This window comes from Lagenorhynchus albirostris, chromosome 10, assembly GCF_949774975.1.
Source record: "Lagenorhynchus albirostris chromosome 10, mLagAlb1.1, whole genome shotgun sequence".
Lineage (NCBI taxonomy): Eukaryota > Metazoa > Chordata > Mammalia > Artiodactyla > Delphinidae > Lagenorhynchus > Lagenorhynchus albirostris.
This window is the reverse complement of record NC_083104.1, coordinates 29,443,322-29,468,059: the sequence shown is the minus strand read 5'-3', so window position 1 is coordinate 29,468,059 and position 24,738 is coordinate 29,443,322. Positions and strand designations below refer to the sequence as shown.

Here is a 24,738-nt window from a genome sequence, read left to right as displayed (position 1 = left end):
GGGTTATCCCTGTGCCTTAATCATGCCAAATGTTTGGACACTTCGGGGCCTTGAGGTATGCTCTTCCATCGGTCTGGAGAGCTCCTCCCCAGATGTTCTCATGGGTGGCTCCTTCAGGTGGCATCACTCTCTGGAGAGCCTTCTCCGACTATGCTATCTAAAGCCATCCTCCCTCCTTGCCCTCCTCCTACCCACCCGTTCCACTGCCCTTTCCCTACTCAGCCTCTTATGTTCTTTCATTCTTTTGCTTTATTTTCTTCATAATCCTTATAATTTTTTGGAAATCATCTTTTTTCTTGAATAACTCATTTCAAAAATAAGCCATTTGTCATCAGTGTCTCCTCTACCACTAGACTATGTGCTCAGACAAAATTGGAACCTTGTCTGTCTGGTTCACTTTCGTGTTCCCTGGGCCTACAGTAGTGCCCACCACAAAAGTAGGAGTCCAATGAAGACCCATTCAATGAAGCCGCTATTAGACCTGACCATGAAGACTGCATACATTTCACATGAACATCAAAGAGAATAACTAATGTCTTAGAAAGTTAAACTATCCTTACATGTGTTTATGTATTGTTTTAATGAATACTTAATACCTACGGAATTCCTTTGAATTAAATAGATCCACATAATAAGTAAACACTTACACATATTAATATAATTAATGAATAATTAATACTTTCAAGTTTCCTTTGAATTACGTATAATATATCCATACACATATATACATAGTATTATTTTGATACCCCATATCTGATAAGATGATTACTGGTTAATATAGAAAGAAATGACAGTTTGTGATCGCTACATTTCCAGCAAAAGATTGTGCTGAATGTATTGTTGCCAGACTTCACACTTTAAAATTCATTTCTAAGATTCTTAGCTGGTGTTAAACCATGTCACCATAATAAGCAAGTTTTTATTTCCTTTCAGATGTTCCTGGCTACTGAAAGAATTGATTTTTAAGATTTTTCCCGTTGACCTATAAGGCTGTGAAGAAGAGATAGCTCTTCTTAATCTCAAAGATCCAAGCTAAGCTTACACTCCCTGGTCATTGTACAGGTGTCACCTTCCTTGCTTGCTTCTTTATGTATTGTTGGAGAAACACAAATGTATTAGTTATAGGACACTGGTAGCTTTTAAGCCTGCTTTGAAATCTTGCTTTAATAACAATGGCTCAGCATCATTGGAGGATAACTGTACCCAGTTATCACAGATATAATAAAGTATGTTTTTAATTTTAATATACCTACCTTCCCAAGTATAAATTTATTCTGGGGCTTTGAGGGACCCAAGAGCACCAGGAGTAGTGTAAATAACATGTGACTTCTGAGTTGGTAGACGGAGGGAATGGAAGGCAGATTCTAAAACACATACAAACCCACGGATACTATATTTAAAGCAATTTGGCTTTCTAACTGGTAAATCCAAATGAGGCAGGAACAGTAACGAAAGGAAGACATAGCTTCTCAAATCCACCCATTTCCTTAAAAGCAGACCGGCCTAGATCCTAATCATTCAGTAACCTTCAAAGGCCATTCCCCACCTTCCTCTCTCTCAAAGCAATTAAAACATCAGATACTCAGATCTTTAAATAACTGGCAAGACAGTTCTCTGTTAAGGAGTTTGTGAATGTGTATCCTTCCCAAATATCTGAGAAACTCCAGAAGAGAACATTGTATAAAGACTGGTCCTTAACCTCAAAGTTCACATAGAAAGCAGCACCCTTGACAGTTCTACAATGAAGCAATTTAAATGGCAATGGTAGCCCAGCCTGAAGACACTTTTCTAAAGGGAAGCCTGGAAAACATCACGACAGGAAGCTGTCACCCTTACTTGGACTAAAGAGAGTGTACTGTGTTCCTTAAAGAGGTTGGTTCCAGTAGGAAGGTGCAATAAGCAAAAAGCAAAACTCAATACAGCAACCCTCCCAGTGCTTTATTTTTTAAAAAAACTCAATCTATCACTAGCTCTTGTTTGCTTCGGTGCTCATAGAGTAGTGCTAGACTGGAATCCCTTCTGCTGGAAAACCGAGAGGACATTTTGTCTTGCATTTTGTCTCCAGCAATCCCAGTCTGCATGCAACTCCCCAAACATGCTCTCTACTGGACACAGCTCTCCCCACCGCAACACAGGTTTGTTGTCTGCCAGAGTACTTCTTGCTTATTTTAAAACCTAAGGTGGAGGCTACTTCATTCAGAAAGCCTTCCTGTCTCATTTTCAGGTCAATGCCACCCTTCTATAGGCTTTGATCTTACTGACTCCATGCTTTAATGACTGGTATTTTCCCAAGAAATTATAATTCACTTTCTGAATGTTTGTCACTGGATGAGGCCCACGGGGACAAAGATGGTTTCTTACTTGGGTCTGTGTCTCTAGCAGCTTGTTTGGGGCCTGATACAAAGCGGCTTCTCAGGAAACAATGCATGAAAGAGTAAAAGAATGAACAGAAGAGTGAACAAATTAAGCAAGCCAGTATCTCTTTAAACTCCTTGTTTGAATCCAATGCCCACCACTACACTTACACTTCACGCCCAGTACAGGTTACCATCTGCTTACCTCTTCAATCTTAAACATTGTCAAATATTGAAGTTCATTTCATGATCACTAAAGGTTGGTGAAGGGCCCAAGCACAATGGGTTTACGACTGAGTAATTTAGTGTTGTATAATTTGTTATTGTGTAATTATTGCTGTAAGTAATTTATTGCTTCCTTAAGGACTGGTTCTTATGTATTTTTTAATCACTAGTTGTCCTTTATTGTGAATGGAGATGCTCATGTATCCATCAATTAGATGCTACCAATTTTACAAAACGATTGAGTGTTTTACTTCCTTTTTTTCTCAGTTTTATATACAAGTAATACATGAAAATATCCTCATTGTAAAAAAGTTTAAACAATATAGAAAAATTTGAAAACTCTCCCTTACTGCTCCTACCTTATCTATGTCCCTCCACAGAAGCAACCTTTGTTATCAATTTCAGACCTTTCTTCATGCATTTAGCTATACGCATACGCAGACATCTTTTGTGTTGTTTGGGTGAGAGTATTGTACATATGTGGGATCAAGAGGTTTTGCAAAGGTTTTGCAAACTTCTGTGTTTAATTAACATACTTCTTACCTACCAGCATTCCATACTTTGGGTATACCTAGTTTATTTAATTATTCCCACGTTGATCAAAATATATGTTTTTCAGTTTTTTACTCTTAAAAATCCCTGAACATGTCTCCTTATATAAAGGTGCCAGGAATTAATGAGTTAAACAGTATGCATAAAACAAGCTTACCAGAGTACAAGACTGCTTCTCCTCATCCTTACAAATATATTGAATATCAACAGGTTTTTGTTGTTGTTGTTGTTGTTCACTCTGATTGACACCAACTATGTTCTACATGACCTAACCCAGTGTGGAATCACCTATGTTCAGATTCACTGTAGGTCACTGTGATTGGCACACAGGTTCAGCTGAAACATACAAAAGGGCTCCTACTCAACTCTTAGCTCACATCCCAGTAACATCAACATGGATTCAATATCACTTCATGTTTAAACATCAGGAGGGAGATACTGGAATAAGTGTCTTCCTATAAACTATCTCGTTTCACCCTCTTAACAGCCAATAAAATAGAAACTTTAATTCCTATTTTATAGATAACCAGAGTGAGGCCGGCTTCCCAAGGTTCCCAAGCTCTATGTCATACCAGGAAGTGCTAAATAGCCCCAGAATTTGGAAATTGCACAGGAGTGCTACTTAGTTCAAACTTTTCCAGGTTTTTATTATTCCCTGATGCCTAAGATCCTGCTCTTACATACCATTGTCCACTATTATTTTTAAAAATACTGGGCTTTGGAAACACGCTTAGAAGAATAGATGCTAAAAGAATACAAATATTTATACAGGAGCAAAAAAATAAATTTATTGGACACCTGCCCTTTTTTTAATGAGTTCCTCAGATTTTCCCCCAGAACTAATATCTAAGACATGAAATGGCATAGAATAAAGCCCATGATGACTAAGATAAACTATATGAGAATGGATATTGTCCTTTACATCTTGGCAATACCTAATAATATTAAATATTTAAAATTTTACCCTGGCTACTAATAAAAAAGAACCCACAGTTATACTGTTAATTTAAGAAACTTGCCCTAATATTAGAAATAAAAATTTGTACTGAGGAAACAAAATAATTTTCACATCACTCAACTAGTCCTATTAAGAAAATTTTAGAAGTCATGTTTTTTAGCACCAACTAAAATGAACAGAAAAACGCTTTGTAAAATGTTGAGAAGCATGAAATGAAGGTTAAAATATTTCACTACTGGGGCTTCCCTGGTGGCGCAGTGGTTGACAGTCCGCCAACCGATGCAGGGGAAACGGGTTTGTGCCCCGGTCCGGGAAGATCCCACATGCCGCGGAGCAGCTGGGCCCGTGAGCCATGGCCGCTGAGCCTGCGCTCCACAACGGGAGAGACCACAACAGTGAGAGGCCCGCGTACCGCAAAAAAAAAAAAAAATAATAAAAAAAAATAAATTTCACTATGTATACGTTATGCTGGAACCTTGAATTTATCACCTACACAGAATGGTACTTTAAAGATTACTTGAATGTGTTTTCTGAAAGTATGAAATGATCGATTCATTTTTAAAACCCTTAATGTAGTAGTACTCTTACTTTGCCTGACAGATGACAGGCTTAAGAAAGGCAAAGATCAGAGCTGCAGGAACAACAAGAGCTGGTACCAAATTCACTTCCCCTTCATGCCAACACTTTCTTCTCCCTTATCAAACAACAAAGCAAAAAGAAAAGTATTGAATGTGAAAACCAGAGAGATTCCCCATGACTGAGCCTTGGCAAGTACAAATGCATTAGTAATGGAGCTGATTGCTGTGACCTTTTCAGTCATGATAATCCCTCAAAGAAAATTAAAACCATTTTCTAAAACATGGTCCAAGGAGTTCCACAGATGACTGAAGAAAACATTTACGAATATCCCTGGCACTTTTCTAAGTATGTACATAGTTAACACACGTCTATTCTTACTCTACAGCCCTTCCAGGCATGATTATTTGTGAGCAAAAGGTCAAACTTAATTTGAGAGACATTTTTTAAAAGCCTGTATTTCCAGAGTTTTTGACCTTCATTTTCCTCTTACATGTATTTATGTTTTGAAATGGGAAGATCTAAAAGGAGGGGGACTACCAAAGGGGAGGGAGGCTGGGGAATGAGTGAAATAGGTGAGGGAAGCTAAGATGTACAAACTTCCAGTTACAACACAAATGAGTCACAGGAATGAAATGTATAGCCTGGGAAATACAATCAATTATAGTGTAAAATCTTTGTATGGTGAGAGATGGTAACTAGACTTATCACAGTGATCATTTTATAATGCCTAGAAATGCCAAGTCACTATGTTGTGTAGCAGGAACTAACACAGTGTTGTAGGTCAACTATACTTCAAAAAACAAACTCATAGGAAAAGAGATCAGATTGACGTTACCAGAGGTGAAGAGCTGGGGGAAGGAGGAATTGCAGGAAGGTGGTCAAAAGGTACAAACTTCCAGTTATAAGATAAATAAGGACTACAGATGTAATGTATAACATGATAAATATAATTAACACTGTTGTATGTTATATATAAAAGATGTTAAGAGAGGAAATCCTAAGAGTTCTCATCACAAGGAAAAAATAGTTTTTTTCTTTTTCTTTTATTTTGTATCTATATGAGATGATGAATGTTCACTAAAGTTACTGTGGAATTTCATGATATATGTAGGTCAAATCATGCTGTACACCTTAAACATAGACAGTGCGATATGTCAATTATATCTCAAATAAGGAAAAAATATTTAAGACACTGTTATGTAGCATCCCAAAGGTAAAAGTGCCCTATATTGATTATTCTGCAGATTAAGCATTTTATGAAGTCTAAAATTTTGTAAATTATCATTAAAAAATACATAGAAAATGGTAGTGCATGTGAACAAGGTGTTTACTTTTTTATCTTTTCTGATATTCTGCTAATTAAAGTGAATATTCAAATATAAAATAAAAATGATAATATAAAAAGAGGGTGACTATGTACTCTTTTCTGCTTCATGAGAATCTGATAGTCAACTAAGGAATTAATGCATCATTTAAAATGTATCCTTTTGTTTTGGATATGACAAACATGTGAAGAGGCTTTCGAGTCCCCAGAATCTTCAACGACTTTCTAGTGAGCAAAAATTTCGCCGAAGCATAGAAACATGTATATATTTAACTTTAAATAAAGTTTAAATAAAGAAAAATGATACAAGTTTGCCCTTGTTCAACTTCCGCTTAGTGAATAAGTACACTAAATATTTACAGAAATGAAAGATCACCTGATTGTTGGACTTGAATAAATTGACTTCATTTTAGCGCCCAGAAGAGAAGCCATGTCTACAGACAAGATGTGCAAGAAGCTGAAGGCTTGGTTCTTCATTCAGCTCTCCTCCTTACTGGCCTTATGAAAATTAGCTGGGCAGTCGACCAATGGGAGCCTGCGTTTCTCATGAATTGAATGGTAATACTGGCATACGCTACCATAAGTACAACAACAGACAGGAAAAGTTTATGAAAATTATATAATATTATGTAAACAAGCATATGGTGTTATAATTAGTAGTTCTAGTTTACAAAGTTGGATTCTCAGTATCAACAGCATTGATCTACCACAGCAGATCAGAGACAAGTCACCCTGCATGGAAACCATGAAGTGGATTCCGATCAACAGAAGCCACTCAACTGCTTTCTGAATCTTCTAACAGAAAATTAGAGTCTTCATCGGAGAGAATGAAAAAAAAAACCAGTTCATTGTTCCAAATTTGTATTTCTGTTGCTGATACCTGTTAAGAAGCAGTTCTGTAGCTATTAAGTTACAGTTGGCAATTAAAAAAAAAAAAGACTAATAACTAAACCCTTTAAATTCCACCATCGAAACAGAAGATCACTCTAAAGCACACGCTACGAAGGATGCAAAATGGCTACTGAAGACTTCAGTATCGGGATTAAGACCCTTCATCAATAGGAATACGTTCTGTTTTTAGAACTATTGCATAATGAGAAAAAAACATCACGGGAGCACAAATGAACTACCTCATAAAAGAGTACTTTGCCTTAGTCAGAGAATAATTTTTATCCAATTCAAATACCATAGAACAAAGAACTAGGAGGAAGAGGGATGACAGAAGCAGAGCACTTGGGAGAGAAGCTGGTCCTGCATGAAGCCAGGTGGGAAAGGACAACTCAACCTGCGCTCTTGTGTTGGTGGAAACCAAGTCCAGACCAGCTGGCAGGAAGTAGGAAGATGCTGCCTTTGCGATTCCCTTCAAAACCTATTAGCAACCCTCAGATTCAAGAGTTACAACTCCCTTAAAATAAACAGCGGGAAATGGAAAAGAAGTAATCTCATTTGGGGAAAAAACAAAAAAAAAAGTTTAAAATGGTTAAAACATGTCAGGGTTTTCTCACACAGAAGGAATAAAGGAAACTGTTTCAGGACTTGTGGGGACCTCTTACTGCAAAGCAGACTTACTTGCAAGAATCTAGATGCACATACGTATTCCTTTGTGTGAACTCATCACAGCCAGTACTTTTTCAACAAAAAGTACTAGTGAGGCACTTGCAAGACATTTTAGGAAAATGAGTAGGGCGGAAGGCACTTCACCAGAGAAGTTTAAGTACACATTTATCTATGCATTTTGTTTCTTCAAAGACTTCCCTGAGATTTCTTCCTAAATTCTGTGTGATCATTCCCAAAGGTAATGCTAATGAGATCTGCATTCTTTACCAGATGCCAAGGAAACATAGAAAATTTATCAAATGATAAGATTGGATGTGAAGCCCCATGCTAAAGATCATCCCCATTCCTTCTTCCTGACAAGGTCTTCATTACGTTTGTCCAACAAACAGTATAGAAATGGCAACACAATAAAACTGCCTATTTACTTGTCAGCTTCTCCCAGTGAGCTGCGAGCTCCAGATCAGTGTTTTCCACCTACGTCCGCAGCGTCAGCACTGTGCCTCCTACACAGAAAAAGCTCCACACATGCTGGTAAGTTCTGTTATTTTAATTATCATTACCTAGGTCTTATGTTTTATTACATTTATATTGAAAATCTTGAATTTTTTAGGAATTTCAAATACTCTTCCTAACATTTTCCAATAAGGAGGATAATGAACATGTAAACAAATACATTTATTTACATGTTTATAACACATGGACAAAGAAGATATTTCTATATCAGTTTCCTGTGTTCCTTCTAATCTATAGCATTTGCCCTTTCCACAAAAGTTGAAAGGAAGAGGGAACCAATGGAGTATGAGTGGCAGTCAAGGCAAAGAGAGATGGTAGAAAAGAAACGAGTTCTCAGATGTCAAAGAGTCACCTGGAAAGGGTGCTGACCACCAGCAAAATGCTGATTCCATGGACCCATCCCTAGATAGCTACCCCATAGTCCTAAGCACCGAGGGGGAAGAGATGAGTTACAAATCTCCATGGCTAAGTAGGAGTTAGCTTTTCTTGCTTTTGTTTTTAAATTTTTATTTTCAGAACAAAGAGGATTGTTATAAAAGGAAGAAGTGGGGCTTACTGTAATTACATTTTATTATTCTACTGATCACTATCACCTCCAGTAATTTCATAATTCATTATTGTTACTTACTTAAGTTTCCAAAGGTTTTTAATATGTTCCTTAGCTTCTAGATAGAGAAGAATTTTCATAACAATCCAATGACTGATCACAATTACTGGTGAGGAAAATGGAAATCACAATGTAATCATTATAAAAAGAGGCTATGTAAATTACACTAAAATGTCAATGATTTATTAGAGCCTCATTAATATTGGGGAGCAACTAAAAAATTAAACATACATGCACTGCACATTTCCCATTTTCTGTCCTCTCTTCTTCCCTAACATGAATAAGAGGATACTACCAAAAACAAAGAAAACCTTGCAGCATCATGTGGTAGTTTTCTCCAATCTGCAGTTGAGCATTTCAAATAAAATAGATATTTTACTTATTTTCACAATGCCTTTATTTTAAAACCTATGTTTCCTGTTGGCTTGAAATTGTTTCACTCCTAAATTCTCAGTACCTAAAAGCTTTTTCATTTAAATTTTCACAAAATCTATTCAAGTGTTTGTTTTTTGGCAAAGTACATATTACTACCAGACATGTCATCAATATCCCTTTAGTTCTTCCTCCTTAATAATGGCATTCTCGGTTTTTAGCTGAGCATATGTTGGCCTGAAATAGATACATCTTCCAATCTGACTGTTTTTGCCCCTTCTCTTTTTCCTTCTTTCTGCCAGATAAAATGTGGTCATAATGGCTGAAAACTTCTAGCAGACAGCACTAAATTAGATTGTTCCTCTCACTAGTACAGACACATGTTCACGTGCATACATTATACATGGACATGCACACACACATACAAACATACTTCCCCATGCTCCATCTCCTTTTTTCTCAACATACCAACAGACAATTAATCTACTGCCTAAGCTGATAGGCTTTTTCTTAACTCCGTAACAACATTTTCAGGTGAGCCCATGACCTTGGATCAGTTTCTTCAAGCTATCACTAAGGAGTGTTTGCTTTCTTCTTTTTTTACTTTCAGCCACATATTAACCACTGTTCAAAGAGAAACACAGGCTTATCTCTAGACATCTTCACTTTGCCCACTCGGATGACTACTTGCTTAAGTACCCACAGGACACTGAAAAGAGTAATAATTAATGTTATATAGTCATTCATTCAATGGCTGAACAAAATTGACATGGTCCCTGTACTTATAAAGCTTACATTCTAATAGGGGAAACAAGCAAAAATACAATAAATTGTTGTCTTCATAGAATTGGACACATGACTGGCAAATAAAATAATATGTCCAAGAACTCCTTGTTATGAGGGAATGGAGGTGAGGTGTACTACTTGGCCTGTGTTTGTAAACACTGATAGACTGCAGTTAAAATCCTGACTTTCTTTAAGCTCAATAAATGGCTGTCTTCAGACTAAATTCCACCTGAGGCTCTAAGCTACTAACGTCCTTTAGAAGATAGAAGCAACATCTCTTATTTAATCTACCAACACCAGTTCAATGGCAGAATCTGTTGTCTTGAACAGGGCAACATCTATTAATGTGAGGAATGATAACCACCTTCGTATACTCTGAAGATGTAACCTGACCACAGAGGCAGTTGATGTTGTGCACTGTTTTACAGTATTACTTAACCGCCCAGTTCTATAATTAACATTTACATTTTTTTTCTTTAAGCCAGGAAAGGAGATTAAAATAATCAATGAGATGTCAACACAAAGCAGACACATAGGACCAGATGCAGTCTCTAAATAATGTTCTACAAAAGTCAGCAGGAAGGGTAGCAATAATTTATTCCAGGAATACTGACAGTTACCATCATCTAGATTCTGTTAAATGGTTTGTATTTTTTAAAAAACTTAGATGGGTCTTACACCATTCCCCTGTACTTCCACCACTTAAAGAAATTCCATCAAAATCTGAAGTTAAAGATACTAGTTCTTGTCAAGTCAAGATATTGAAGGTGACTGTTCTGATCACAGCAATTCTCAGAAAGTTCAGATGTAGTGATAAACCTAAAAGTACAATATGATGTATTTTCAACTGTTCATTCCAATGTTCAATACTTCAATTACTATACTTCGTAATTCACCCTATAAAACAGCAAACAGATATTGTCTATAGGATACACACACACATACACCCAAATACATACACACACAAATATATATATATATATATATACACACACACACACACACGTATAATGTATATGTATGTATCAAGAGAGAAAGAGAAAATTTCTATTTTTTTTTTTAAATAAAGAGATGAGAAGAAAGGTCACACCATTGTTACTTTCTAAAAATAATTTCCCAGGATCTATAATATTCAAAGCTGTGCTGAATTATTCATTTAATCTTATTAAAACTAGAAATTTAAGTAATACCTCTGAATATAACTTGGAATAATGTAACAAGATAATCATGAACGCATCACAAAAATTCATGCTGATTAACAGTAAATAGCTTTCGGACTGACTGATTTCTGTTTAAGAATGAGAGCATCATCTAAACAAACTCTGTTGCCAAAAAAGCCACAAAATCGGAAAGCAATTCATTTCTGAAATGAGGCCTCAATGCGAAGTCTAAGCCTTAGGTTCATCTCCCATCTTCTGAATTGTGCACAAGAGTATTTACTACACATGCTGCTTGTTTATAAGACAGAGACTACAAACAACATCCAGAATGGGAGTTTTATCTAAAATTCTGTATATTTCACATGTTTTAAAGCAAAATATTTTATATTTGATCAGCTTGGCTTTTAATTTTAGTTATAATTATTTTCAAATATACTAAGAGATTCCTGACATCTCAAAAGAATAATTACTGTCAACTCATTTTTCGGAAAACTATATCATAAAAAATGTATAGCTTCACATAATTAAAACAATTCCAGCAGTGTGCATTGACTAAAGTAATATGGACTATTAAATAATTCAAAATTGTGTTTAGCGGCAGCAACTGTTTAATTAAAAGGTAAAAACTGCAACTAATCCACTACGGTTGACAGAAATACGGCCTACATCAGTAGTGAGATCCCCTAGCATAGAGAATATGGATATGAATTCCAGAAGTCATGAGCTTCATTTAATGAATATAATTAAAATAACCACAATAAACCTGTAGAGAAACATATTTTACATCAAAGATCTTCTGAATGTTCCCTCGCTTTTCGTTTCCTTGCAGGTAATAATTTTGCATTTCAATGTAGCAGAAAATCCTCTCATGTCCATATTTTTAATCATCAAGGCATACAGCTTCTATTAGAGGGCCCACAGCTGAAGTTCAGCCTACAAGGAGGCTAGAAAAATTCTCAGAACATGTTGTCCCTTGAAAGGTCTGAATTTCAGGTTCAATATTCAACATACTCGCTCATAATTGCCCTCTATCCTGGAGAAACACAAATGGCCAACAAACGCATGAAGTTAACCAACCTAACCGACCACCGATTAACTGACCTTTACAACTTCACTGAGGAACTTTTTTCACCTACCATAACACGGGGGGAAACTCTTTCGTAACTGAAAAAAACTGACAGTGAGGATGACATAAGTATTTATAAAGATGATTAAGCAATATGCATAATGTTCCCATCCCTTGATCTGGAATTTCCAATTGCAGTCAATTTTCTTCTAAAAGAACACATGTGGGCATAACTTAATGTAAAATGAAGTTAACTGAAGAAATATTTTTAATATCAGGAAAAATTAGAAAAAAATCTCATTACTGGGAATTGCGCAGTAAATTTTGTCACAATCATACAATGGACTAGTAGATGGCCATCATGAATTATACAAAACTATCTGTGTGTTTACCTTCTATGTGACAAAGAAGCAAATAACTGAATACATTAGTTTTTATAAAATAATCATAAGATCAAAAGATAAAAAACAGAAAAGAGTATCTCCATAATTTTTCATATGTTTATGCTAAAGTAAGTAATATTAACTCACATCATAATTTTCTGCTTAAAAATGCTTATTTTTATATTATAAGCTTCCCAGTTTACCCTGGCTGTGCTGTAGAAAGAAGTCTTGAGAAGTATGGAATCAGGCAGATCATAAGAGGCACTGCAGTAATAGAAACAAGTGAGGTAGTAATGGAAAGTAGTAGAAAATTATAAAAGGTAGAGAAATGAATTACTTTTTTAGAGAAATTACACTAAAAAAGTGTACCTCCACCAAATATATATATATATATATATATATATATATATATATATCTTGTTATCTTTAAAGGAGAAATACCAATTCATTTCTATATGGTTTCTTTACTTCTAGAGGGAAAGGGAAAAAGTCCTCCTAAGATGGCAAGGGAGAAAACAGGGAAAGGGTCCCTTTTACACTTTACAAATGAGAAAGATAAATGGTTCATAGATTGTTTTAACATTCCTATCAAATGTCCTGTGGATTTTGTTTATTTGCAAATTACGAGACCAGCAGAGCAGAAAATGGAAGTCTTTAATTAGGCAGAGCAGGTGGCTGAAAGCCACAAGGTGAATATTGGTCACATCTCTGTCCAGTGCCAAAAATTACGGACATGAACCACAGAAGGCATTTTAAGGGTGAGAGTTAACTGTCTCTAAGCAGTCATCTCTTGAGAGGAGTTCAAGCTCCATGGCCAGGTTTGCTAAATTATGTTTACTCTATTTAATGGGAATTGGTTTGCTCCTCAGCTTCAATTGGAATTTACCAACTTATAAATTATGAAATTCTCCACACAGCCTACAACGCTTCTTGCTGCAGTTGAGACAAATTCTAGACCTGCTAAATGGTCCTTTTTCTCTTATTGGGTTTTGGAATTAGCGTTCCTAAACAGTTTCATAAGTATTAGAAAGTTAGAATGACTTAGTATATGGCATAAAAATACTTATATAGGTGGAACACAGAGGATTTTCAGAGCAGTAAAACTACTCTGTATGATACAGTAATGGTAGATACCTGGCGTTATACATTTGTCCAAACCCAGAGTATATACAACACCAAAAGTGTACCCTAATGTAAACTGCAGATTTTGGGTGATAAGAATGCGTCAACTTAGGTCCATCGACTGTAACAAATATACCACTCTGATGGTACGCTAATGGAGGATGCTGATAATGGGGGAGCAGGTATATGGGAAATCTCTGGACCTTCTCAATTTTGCTGAGTCTAAAAGTGCTCTAAAAAGTAAAGTCTATTAAAAATACTTATATAGACAGATTTATTAAATCATTTCTGCCATGAAAAGACTTGGGTTTATAAAATCCAACATTCTGACATGCATGTCTAAAAATAGCAGTGATCTTATCTTAAAGTTCGTGATGATCATTTACAGACTCAGGTTCTCAATTGTACAGCTCTGTCACATCTGGGCTAATTTTTATGCACTGAATAAACAGCATTTCATATTAACATAGGTTCACAACCAAGTGCCATAATTTACCACTTGTTTGGTCTTGGGGAAGTTCCATAATATCCTATGCCTCTCAGTTTCCTCATCTATAAAATGGAAGAATATAATGGTATCTACTTCACTGGGTTGTTAGAAGATTAAATGAAAGAAGATGGTTGGGGGCTCAGCAAAGTGCTTGGCCCCTTAGTATTAAGAAATACTAACTCCTTTTGTTATGATTAACCACCAACCTAATGCCGGTAAATCTCCGTTATTTTTACCAATATCACATGGAGTAATCAGAGGAGAAAAGATGGCATCTTCAAGAATGCATAGGAGGGACTTCTGGCGCAGTGGTTAAGAATCTGCCTGCCAATGCAGGGGACATGGGTTTGATCCCTGGTCTGGGAAGGTCCCGCATGCTGCAGAGCAACTATGCCCGTGTGCCACAACTACTGAGCCTGCACTCTAGAGCCCGTGAGCCACAACTACTGAGCCCGCATGCCGCAACAACTGAAGCCCCCGCGCCTAGAGCCTGTGCTCCACAACACAAGAAGCCCGCACACCGCAACAAAGAATAGCCCCTGCTTGCCACAACTAGAGAAAGCCCGCGTGCAGCAACAAAGACCCAACACAGCCAATAAATAAACAAATAAATAAACAAATAAATAAGTTTATTTTAAAAAAATGAATGAATAGGAAATGTTTGAAATTCATTACTTCAGTGTAGAATTTTTACTGAGTTTCAGGATTGTAGTCAGACTTACTCAGTATAATAAACCACTAGATGAATTACTTATCACCATATCCAGAAACTGTAATTCTTCAGTGTACGGTTCTTCATCTGCATTTGAACCACCTAGCTGTAAATAGGCCTCAAAATAAATAACCAGTTTTTCCCCCTAAGAATTCAAAATCTACTCCCTGGTTGATTCTTTGATACAGAAAACTTTCAAAAGTTGATTTGCTGATGATAACAAATTTATTTTCAGGAATAATATTCCTGACCTAATATGAGGTAATAAATAATTCAGAACCTTCACATTATCAGGAAATTACATTTAGGAGATCAACTGGGGATCGGTGTAATGACAAGCATTCACCTTGCTCGAAGACTGCTACTCGGCATTTAATCTTATAATATTCCCTTCAGGGTGTACAAGACAGCTTGCTGGAAAATAGAATGATTCTTGGCTGTATTCAGAAAGAGAACAAAAGAGAGAAGGCAGGTAAAGGACTCAGCACCATGGAAATGACATTTAGTTTCCATTCGAATCCTCAAGTACTGAACTTTTAAAAATCTTCATTTGAAGAAATTCTGAGAAATTTGTCAAGAGTTGGAACAAAACAGGATATAACCTGCCACTTAAGATAGGGTGCTAAAAAAAAACGTTAACAATTGTTCAGCCTAAATGGTTGGTGATGAGTGTTTGTTTCACTATTCTTGCAACTCTCCATACGTCTAACAATTTTTACACCAAAAATTTGGTGGGGGAAACCCGTTGCTAAAAAGTTACGGGAAAAAATTCTGTACAGTTTTCTCTTTTGACACAACAAATATCTATTTACCCTTCTCTTGGAAATAGTATCTTTTCTGCCACAAAACCCATGTACTTTGGGTACATGTACTCTGGGGGGGAGCTGAATGCATCACTTGGGCCTCCACAGCTTTACCACAGAACAGTCAGCGTAAGTCTGTCTCCCTGGTCATTTTGACTGGCTCAGAGATGGGCAAGAGACTAAATTTGGACCAATCAGAATGAAGCCCAGGATTTTTGTTCCACAGTTATGGGAAGAGCCTTTCCCTTTTCCTACTGAACAGGAATGGAGGAAAGAAGAAGGCTCATAGCTGAGAGTAATCGCGTTAGGACCACGATCAGAGTGTTTGCCGGAGACTAAACTCAGTACCAAGGAAACAGTTGATAGAGAAACAGACACACACACACAGAGACAAACGTGCACACACATGCACACACACACACACACACACACACACACACACAGAGAGAGATAAAGCTACACCTAAAGCCAAATCTAGTACTTTTCAATTATTTGAAACGATAAATGTCACTGTTTGCTTAACCTAGAATGGGTCTGTTTTTCTGTTGCTTGCAAGTGAAATTATCCTTACAGGCAAGACAAAACAGTCTGAGCAATGATTAAAGGAGCCCATTTTTTACCTCATATGCTGACACTCTAAGAGCATTATTGTATCATTTGCTGCTGAATGGAGAGGAAAGCTGGTTCCTAAGGACCCCCTCAGCCAAAGACGCACAAAACATCTGTTGAAGTCATGAGTGACTTGTTAGTGAAGTTCAGCAGCAGTAAAGCCGTCTTAAAAACACATCTTTTCTCACCAGTGGGTATTTATATAATTAGGGTCAATTACAATTTAGAGTTTCTGGGGCATGGGGCTAGATTACAGTGACATTTAAGAGCTCTGCTAAATTTTCCCATTCATCGTGAAGATTTCTGGAGTAACTATGTTGTAATTAAGTAATTTCATCTTTTCATTTTTATTATAATTTTCTTCTTCAGGCTTGGCAATTACCCACTACTCCAGGGTACCTTCCTTTAGAGGGAAAAAAAAAAGACCATGGGATTTTCAACCAATGCTTGGATGAGGTTCTGCTGCCTGCTAAGTGATGAATGCTGATGTGTACAGCACCCTTGGAATGAGTTGCCCAAACAAGATTCTTTCAGCTCCACAACTGCCCCATCCAAGGCCTTCCCCCAAAGTATTACCTTGTCTGAGTGTGTAATCAAAACCAAAACAAAAAGTGAAACCTGACAGTATGATTATTTGGCATCCTTTACACAAGAGGTAGTTTTAAGTAGCCCCTAGGAAATGCACAAGCAAAGCCTGTTACTTGCCTGTGGGTTTTACATTTGCCTCACTGGTACAAGTTTTATGAAGATATATACCTTTTGAGCTTTATGCAAGAGAGAGGAAAGATAACTCTCATTGGATCAAGCTATTCCAATTGCATTTACTTCTAGCAACAAAGTATATCACATCCATAAAAAACAGCCAGAGGCCTTTAAATTTCAGGTCAATAGCACTTGACTATATTATATGTTCCCAAGAAAAGCTATAACAAGTTGTGCTGATGTTACAGAATATTCAGCTTTCTCCAAAGAGGGAGCAGAAAGGGAATAATGATCATGATGACACCAACCATCATCAAGCTCGGATAAGTAAAGACTCACTCCATCCAGGCACCCAACCCCTTGGAGGAAACGTATTACCAGCAACATTTGAAAAAAATGAGAAAATAGTAAAAAAAAAAAAGTTGGTTGTGTGGCCTATTATCATCCAGCTGATGAGTGGAAGAATCAAAATTGAAATCCCATCTCACTGATTCCCAAGACTGCATTCTAAATTATAGTACTAGTGGGCTTCCCTGGTGGCGCAGTGGTTAAGAATCCACCTGCCAATGCAGAGGACACGAGTTCAAGCCCTGGTCCAGGAAGATCCCACATGCGTGGAGCAACTAAGCCCGTGCGCCACAACCACTGAGCCTGTGCTCTAGAGCCCGTGAGCCACAACTACTGAGCCTGCGTGCCGCAACTACTGAAGCCTGCACGCCTAGAGCCCGTGCTCCGCAACAAGAGAAGTCACCGCAGTGAGAAGCCCACACATCACAACGAAGAGTAGACCCCGCTTGCCGCAACTAGAGAGAGCCCGCGCGTGGCAAGGAAGACCAAACACAGCCAATAAATAAATGAATAAATGTACTAAAAAAAGAAAAAATTATAGTACTAGTGTTACAGCCTGAGCATGAGCACATTTATTCTAGTTTCTGACTCCATAGATGACATCCATGTGTGTTGCAGGTAATTCTAAAACCATCCTTGATCTAGTCTAGACATTTCTAGTTAGAGATTACTTCAACTAATCTTAACCTTGTCCAGCCTCTGGGTCACTGCTCATTCCATTTCTTTTACCTGACATACCCTTTCCATTCCTACCTACAAAAAACTTACCTGTATCTCAAATGCCTGTTACTCCTTCATTCCACAAGTATTTCACAGGTGCTGACTATATGCAAGGCACGATAAACACACAAGTAAGAGTCAGACATGGCTCCTTCTCCGTATGCTACATAATAACAGGGCAGACGATACTGTTTCTGAATTTATGAAGGCATTCCAATGCATTCCAAGAACAGCTAAGATTCACACTGACTCTAGAAAATATGTTCCAAAGATAACCAACTAGAATAAAGGTAGAAGACTTTCATTTCACAAATGCCAAACATGTGTCAGATATTTCCGTATGTATCTGAATTAATCATTAGCTGTATGACGAATTGTGAATGCAAGCATATTAACATATTCATTCAAAAATATTATTGCAACACTTACACTGTTTAAGATGCTCCATTAGGTACTTGATGCCGCACAAAGATGAATCAGACCATGTGAAATAAAATCTGCACAAACGGTCAAAACAATGGCAGCACTTTATCTTGGGAACTGCAAAAAAAAAAAAAAAGATGAGCGTATTATGACATCATTTGTTTCTGGATAGTGAAGAGACATGTCTGCAAAGGATCCCTTCAGCCCTAAAAGTCCACATTTGGTGAAGTTTTGCAGCACCCCTAGGGTAGGAATTGGATGGTGGTAGACATCTTTATCTCAGCAGCTAGCACTGCACCTGGGAAACAGTAGTTTCTCCAAAAATAGTTGGATAAAAAGGTAGAGACTGTGGCCTCATGGACTTTCTAGTCTAGCAAACTGCTAAAGAAACAAAGAATGTTGAAGTGTTCAAGCTACTTACATTTCTAAGCTTTAATTACCACTGTACAGTCAATTTAGCGAATTAAAATACATACACCCAATAAAAGGCTAATCATAATTAATATAAATTTTGCTTATAATGAAGGGTATCATTAGCAAATCATCAATGAATGTCAGAAAGGGAAGATTCCTTGCGGTATTATGAATAAATATTTTAAGAAAAATAAAACACATGGATGAGAAATATTCCAGCCTGTTTCCAGTTATTAAGAACAACTGTTTTGAATGGCAATTTGGAATGATGTGCAATGAGACAAAGGATATTACTCATTTTAGTCAGTGTAGCAGTTGGCAATAATCTATAAAAGCATTGCAGCAAGGATGTGATATCAAATCCATGTAGAGTCAAAACTGCAAATACCGTACAAAAATGTGTCAAATATACTGAAATTGTCACACTTTTCTCCCTGTTTTGCTATCACTGACTTCCTCCTTTGCCTTCTCCAATACTGTGAGCTCCTTAACACAGAGACTGCATGATGTTTACCACTAAATGTCTAGAAACAAGGGAGGAAAGAAGTCACAACTTCACTCTGAAAATTAATATAGTACTAAATCTGCCTTCTTATCAACCAGTATGTTCGCCCTCAGGAAGCAGCAACTGAAGAACTGGTGAAACAAAAGACCAGGACAAAACATAATACCTTTCTCCAGAGAGCACAGGGAACCTATGAATATTAGCAATAATTAAATACATTTGGTATATATCCCCAAACTGGCCAACGCCACTTGTAACTGGTCTGATCCCAACTGCTTCTTTTCTTTACGACTTTTTATTTGGAAATAGTTCAAGCCGACGATACGTTGCAAGAGTAATATAAGAAATACTTCTGTATATCCTTCATCAAGTATTCACATTTTGCCATATCTATTTTCTCTCTCTCAACACACATGGTTGCACACACACACACACACACACACACATATGCATGCACACACTCCTTGTCGCTATCCTCATCATTTGTGTCTAGCTATTCCTTATGGTAGGATGGCTTGGGTATTTCAGAAAAGAAGAATGAACAGTTTTATCACCCCTGCAAAACAGAGTGAGATTAAGCCTTGCATGAGATGTATTCAGTACCTTGAGTAAAATCATCTCCCTGAAGTGTTTAGTACAGTGGACAGTGGGAAATACAACCAGAAAACAGGTGGTAAAGACCCTAAGGATTCTAGATGTTATCTAACAGAAAATAAAGAATCATTGCAAGATTTTTTGAGTAGGCTTGCGATCAAATACAAATGTTATTTTTCCAAGATAATCTGGGGATGATACACCAAAGAAACAAGAGAACAGTGCCAGGAAAATAAAACGAGTTCAAAACACAGAGAGCTAAGCATAAACATGATGAAATTGGATTCATCCTATTCCTATAACAAAATAAAGCTAGAGAGGTTTGAAAAGTCATTGGCCAATAACATTTAATATAAATATACTCAAATAGCACATATTTCAATTAATTAGGTTTCTAGAGGACTAACACGGTACTTGGACTTGGACATTAAATCAATATTGGCCTTATAGAACTCCCCATGTTCTTCAGTCCTCCATTCCAATCCCTCCCCCCCCCCAAATCAATACAAAAAGCTTCTATCAGCCAAAACAGACTGTACTATTTAAGTGGAAATAGCAATCTAAATTGTAATTGTAAATGTCTAAAGCTTGTAGTCTGGGGATTTTCCTAATGGGAATATTTGATGTGACTTTTTGTTATTCTTATGGTTGTGTTCATGAGTGCATCACAAGGGTGGTTTAAAGGCTTAAGTGCCATAAATTAGATTTTCTTTGAGAAATCATGTCCTTGACATATTTTTTCATTATCTGAGAAGAATGAAACAGATTTTTCGGTTAATTAGTACTAAGGCATGCATTTTGCATTAGCATTAAGTTTACCAAAATGGCTTTAAAAACTTGAACAGATGGCAGAATTATAATAACTTTTCCTTATGATTTAGGTTAAGAATAAGTGTCAAGAGAACTCTCCTCCTGCCTAACTTTTCCGTAACGTTAATGAATTGAATAGATATGATGTACTGCTTTTCTCACAGAAGTGTAAACAACTCTGTCTCACCTTCGATGAATATAATGAGCTGTGGAAATACATTTCAGTATTATCTATCTAGGGGGTAAAGGGATTTCCCAGGGTTTAAACATCAATCCACATAGAAACAGTTCTAAAGCCTGAACATTAACTGAGTAGGATCGAGCATGGGTTGCAAAGATAGAGTCTCCAGGGGCCTGGCAGGTAGAGTAAATGAGTTGAGTTGACTTGCTCTAAGGATGATAGGGAAGAGTGGGGATTGCAATAAACTGGGCAGAGCAAGCATCATCCAAAGGCTGTGGACTGTCGGTCCAGTGAGTGACTGTCGGTCACTCACTAACTGCTCTCATGCATGGACTGCAGACCTTGTACAGTCAGAGGAGGAGATTTTTCCAAAGCACAAAATCTAAATTTTGCATATGAAGTCTCCCAATTAAAACTGTGGCAGCTATTTCATATTTTCTTTAAAAAAAAAAGTAAATAAATAAAGCCAAGAGGACCAGGAAAAATAGTCTGTGGGCCTCCAGTTGGCCATGGATAACATCACTCTGCAACCCTGGATGGGCAAGGACAGATATCAGTAATTGGTGTTTATGGTCAGTACTATGGCTTATGTCATGCCCAGTCCTTATTAGGAACTCAGCCCCTGAGTGAAACACTTTAAGTTAGTACGTTCAATCTGCTTTACAGCTTGGTTTTCAAAAGTAAATTGTGGTGAAAAATGCATGAATTCTAACGACTAGATCACCATGATACCCTATACAGATGATCTTGAGCTCAGGGACCTCCACTGTGCTCAGCTAGCTCTTCATCCTCCCTTCTTGACTCCTTAAATTCTCTATAGTGCCTACGCTAAACTCTCACCCCATGTGTCTTAAAAGTCATTAGTAACTGATATTAGACAATAATGAGAGATTGTGCACATTTTCCTAGCCTTCATACGCTTTAACTGCACTGCAGCATTGAATATCTTATCTCCCTAGGTCTCTCATCATCAACATCAAGCTTCCCAAATTTCGCCACTGCACTAAATTCATCCTTCTTTCTTGAACCTTCTCCTCCTGATCTCTCTTATATTACCTGCTTGGTTAACTTCTCTGACTCTTCCTAGATCAATTCTCTCCTTACACTGTGATTTGATAATAAAGGGTAATGAGCACTACCCATCGACCTATTTTTCACAGACTTCTTTTCGCCTAATAAATGGAATCTTCTAGCCTTACGCCCTTTTTCTCAGGTAAAGATTTCATTCACTCCTTGGTTTTCACCCTTACTCTGTTCAGGACGACTCCCAGATCAATCAATATGTTAAAATTCAGATCCCCCAAATCCAGGTTTAAAACCTTAAAGAAGGGGGGAAAAAGGAAGTGGAGTGGAGATGGAATAATAGTAACAATAGCAGCCAACATTTATTGACCTTTCACTTTGAGTCAAGCTTACTTAATGTGCACTATATGCACTACCTTATTTAATTTTCACAAAACTAGAAGATAGGTGGCGTTTTAATGCCATTTTATAGATGAGCAAACTTAAGATGAAAGAGGTCAAATTCCCTCACAGTTGTCACATGACTAGGTAGATCCAGGATCCAAATATTGGTCCAGTCTTAGCCACCAGGCTCATCTTCTTTACCTCCTACCTGTAATGAATTGATAATTTTGGTAGATCCCACCTTGACTTAGTAACTTGCTTCTTCCACTCTGCTCCAATCCAGAACCATCACCCCAGTCACACCCTTCAAGACTCCTCTCTTTTGGACATTGCAATAATCTCCTAACTGTTCTTAATGTCTCTAGTTTTTTTCTCGCCAAACCAAATTTTCACACTTATGATCTTACTAATATCCAGCTTCTAGCAAGTCCTTTAAGAAAAAAAAAAATGTGTGCTTCAGTGGAAAATGATGCACTGCCTATTCCTGTTCATTGTTCGAGCTATTTTACAACTCTATAAGTTGTTGGTAACCGACAGTAATGCAAATATTAGACATGAAAATTATGTCCTGTCTGGTAGAGGTTTAACTGACTTCCTCCACACTCCATCCAGCCTCATTACCTGCAGAAAAACCAGTTTGAACTCCATTTGTACCTTCATCTCAATATTCCCATTCTATAAATGTTAGTTTTTTAAATTCTCTTTTGAACTAACTACAACATCTGTGGGTTCCCTTATGAATTAACTAAAATCATTAATACACTGTTATTTTTATATATGTATGACAGTCAAGATTTTATCTATTGCCGAAAATTATTTTTTTTAAACGTCCAGCTTCTCACAGGTCCATCCTTTAGTCAAAAGCTTTCAATGGGCACCACTAACCAAATGAATTAAGTCCAGAGACCTCACCATGCAGTTCAAACCCAACATTATAACTACTCTACTCTGTCAGCTGTATAGTCATTCTACTTTTCTCACCCATTCACACCCTCCCATATAGGCCAAAGGCAATTCCTTGGGTCCCAGATACACATTTCACTCTTGCAGTTTTCTTCCTTTGTTGATGCTAATTTTTTCACCTGAAATGTGGTAAAAGTGTTCGCAGAGTGTTCAATATAAACAGCTGCTATGGATGCTTTAGACCCATGCTTCTAAACTTTTTCATGGAAATAATACAGGCAAACAAAATTACTATTTGCTTCACTAGGGTGAAAGAAAGGGGAGGAGGAGAAAATAAAGTGGAATGACAGAAGCAGAGATTTTATAAAGTCTCACGCTTTATCTTAAAAATGTATACAGATTTTTTTTATCCACTCCATAATATAACATAGGATTCCCTGAAAGCAAATAAGTCCACTCACAAATATTATACTAAAATTGACATTCCAGGAAGGTGATTTACCTAAACCTGTGGATTTACAGACCCAGGTGAATTACTTCACAATGTGGAACTTTACCCCGTCCTCCCAGAAAACAGGGATAGCTAAGAAACCCTCCCCTACCCTTCTATGAAAGATCCACCCTGCCGTGCTTCATCAGGATTCCCTTATATACCTGCCGCTATGAAACGCCATGACCCTTTCCATTTCTTTGAGATGTTCTTTGTTAATGAGTCTTCTTCTTGCGCAACAATCTGAATAAAACTATTTCCTTAATTGCCCAGTACATTATGTCTTTGACACATGACATTCCAAAGAGTATGCCCTACTTTGAAAAGCATATGACTTTACCTGATACCTTTCAAGATTATGAACGTGGAATCTTGTACTTAATGGCATATTAAATTATGATAGTAGGAACAAAAATCCAAACTTTTTGTGGTTCTGAAAGATTTTTCTCACCCCACCTCCACTGAAATTAATAAACTGAAATTAAATCCTTATCCTACACCATACACAAAATCAACTCTAAATGGATAACAGATTTAAATTTTATATCTTAAATGGTAAAACTCCTAGAAAAAAGCATAGGGAAAAATTTCCATGACATCAGTCTTGGCAATGATTTTTTCCATGTGCTACTGAAAATGGAGGAAACAAAAGTAAAAATAAACAAGTCGGACTTCTTCCACCTAAAAAATCTCTGCACAGAAACAAAACAAAACAGAAAATCAAGAAAATGAAAAGGCAACCTACAGGAGAAAATATTTGCAAACCATATATCTGGTAAGGGGTTAATAGCCAAACTCTAAAAGGGATTCATACGACTCTAAGGCAAACAACAACAAAACAATTAAAAAATGGGCAAAGGATCTAGACAATTTTTTCCAAAGAAGACATACAAATGACCAGTAGATATATGAAAAGATGTTGAACATTACTAATCATCAAGGAAACGCAAATAAAAACCACAATGGGATATCACCTCACAACTATCAGGATGGCTATAATCAAAGGGTCAGCAAGGATGCAGAGAAGAGGAAACTGTCGATGGGAATATAAATTGGTATATCTATTACG

At 37.0% G+C, this 24,738-nt stretch overlaps 1 protein-coding gene across 19 annotated transcripts in view; it reads right to left on the bottom strand.

Annotated features, from left to right (window-relative positions):
- Window positions 1-24,738, bottom strand: part of FHIT (fragile histidine triad diadenosine triphosphatase) — a 1,440,192-nt gene that overhangs the window by 477,937 nt on the left and 937,517 nt on the right. Inside the window, exon 2 of one of the 19 annotated variants that reach the window (XM_060164003.1) lies at window positions 18,372-18,482. The exons of the other annotated variants lie outside the window; for them this stretch is intronic. Within the exon in view, the coding sequence (XP_060019986.1) occupies window positions 18,372-18,390 (19 nt within the window). The 5' untranslated portion in view covers window positions 18,391-18,482. The remainder of the gene's footprint in view (window positions 1-18,371; window positions 18,483-24,738) is intronic. 19 annotated transcript variants of the gene reach the window in all.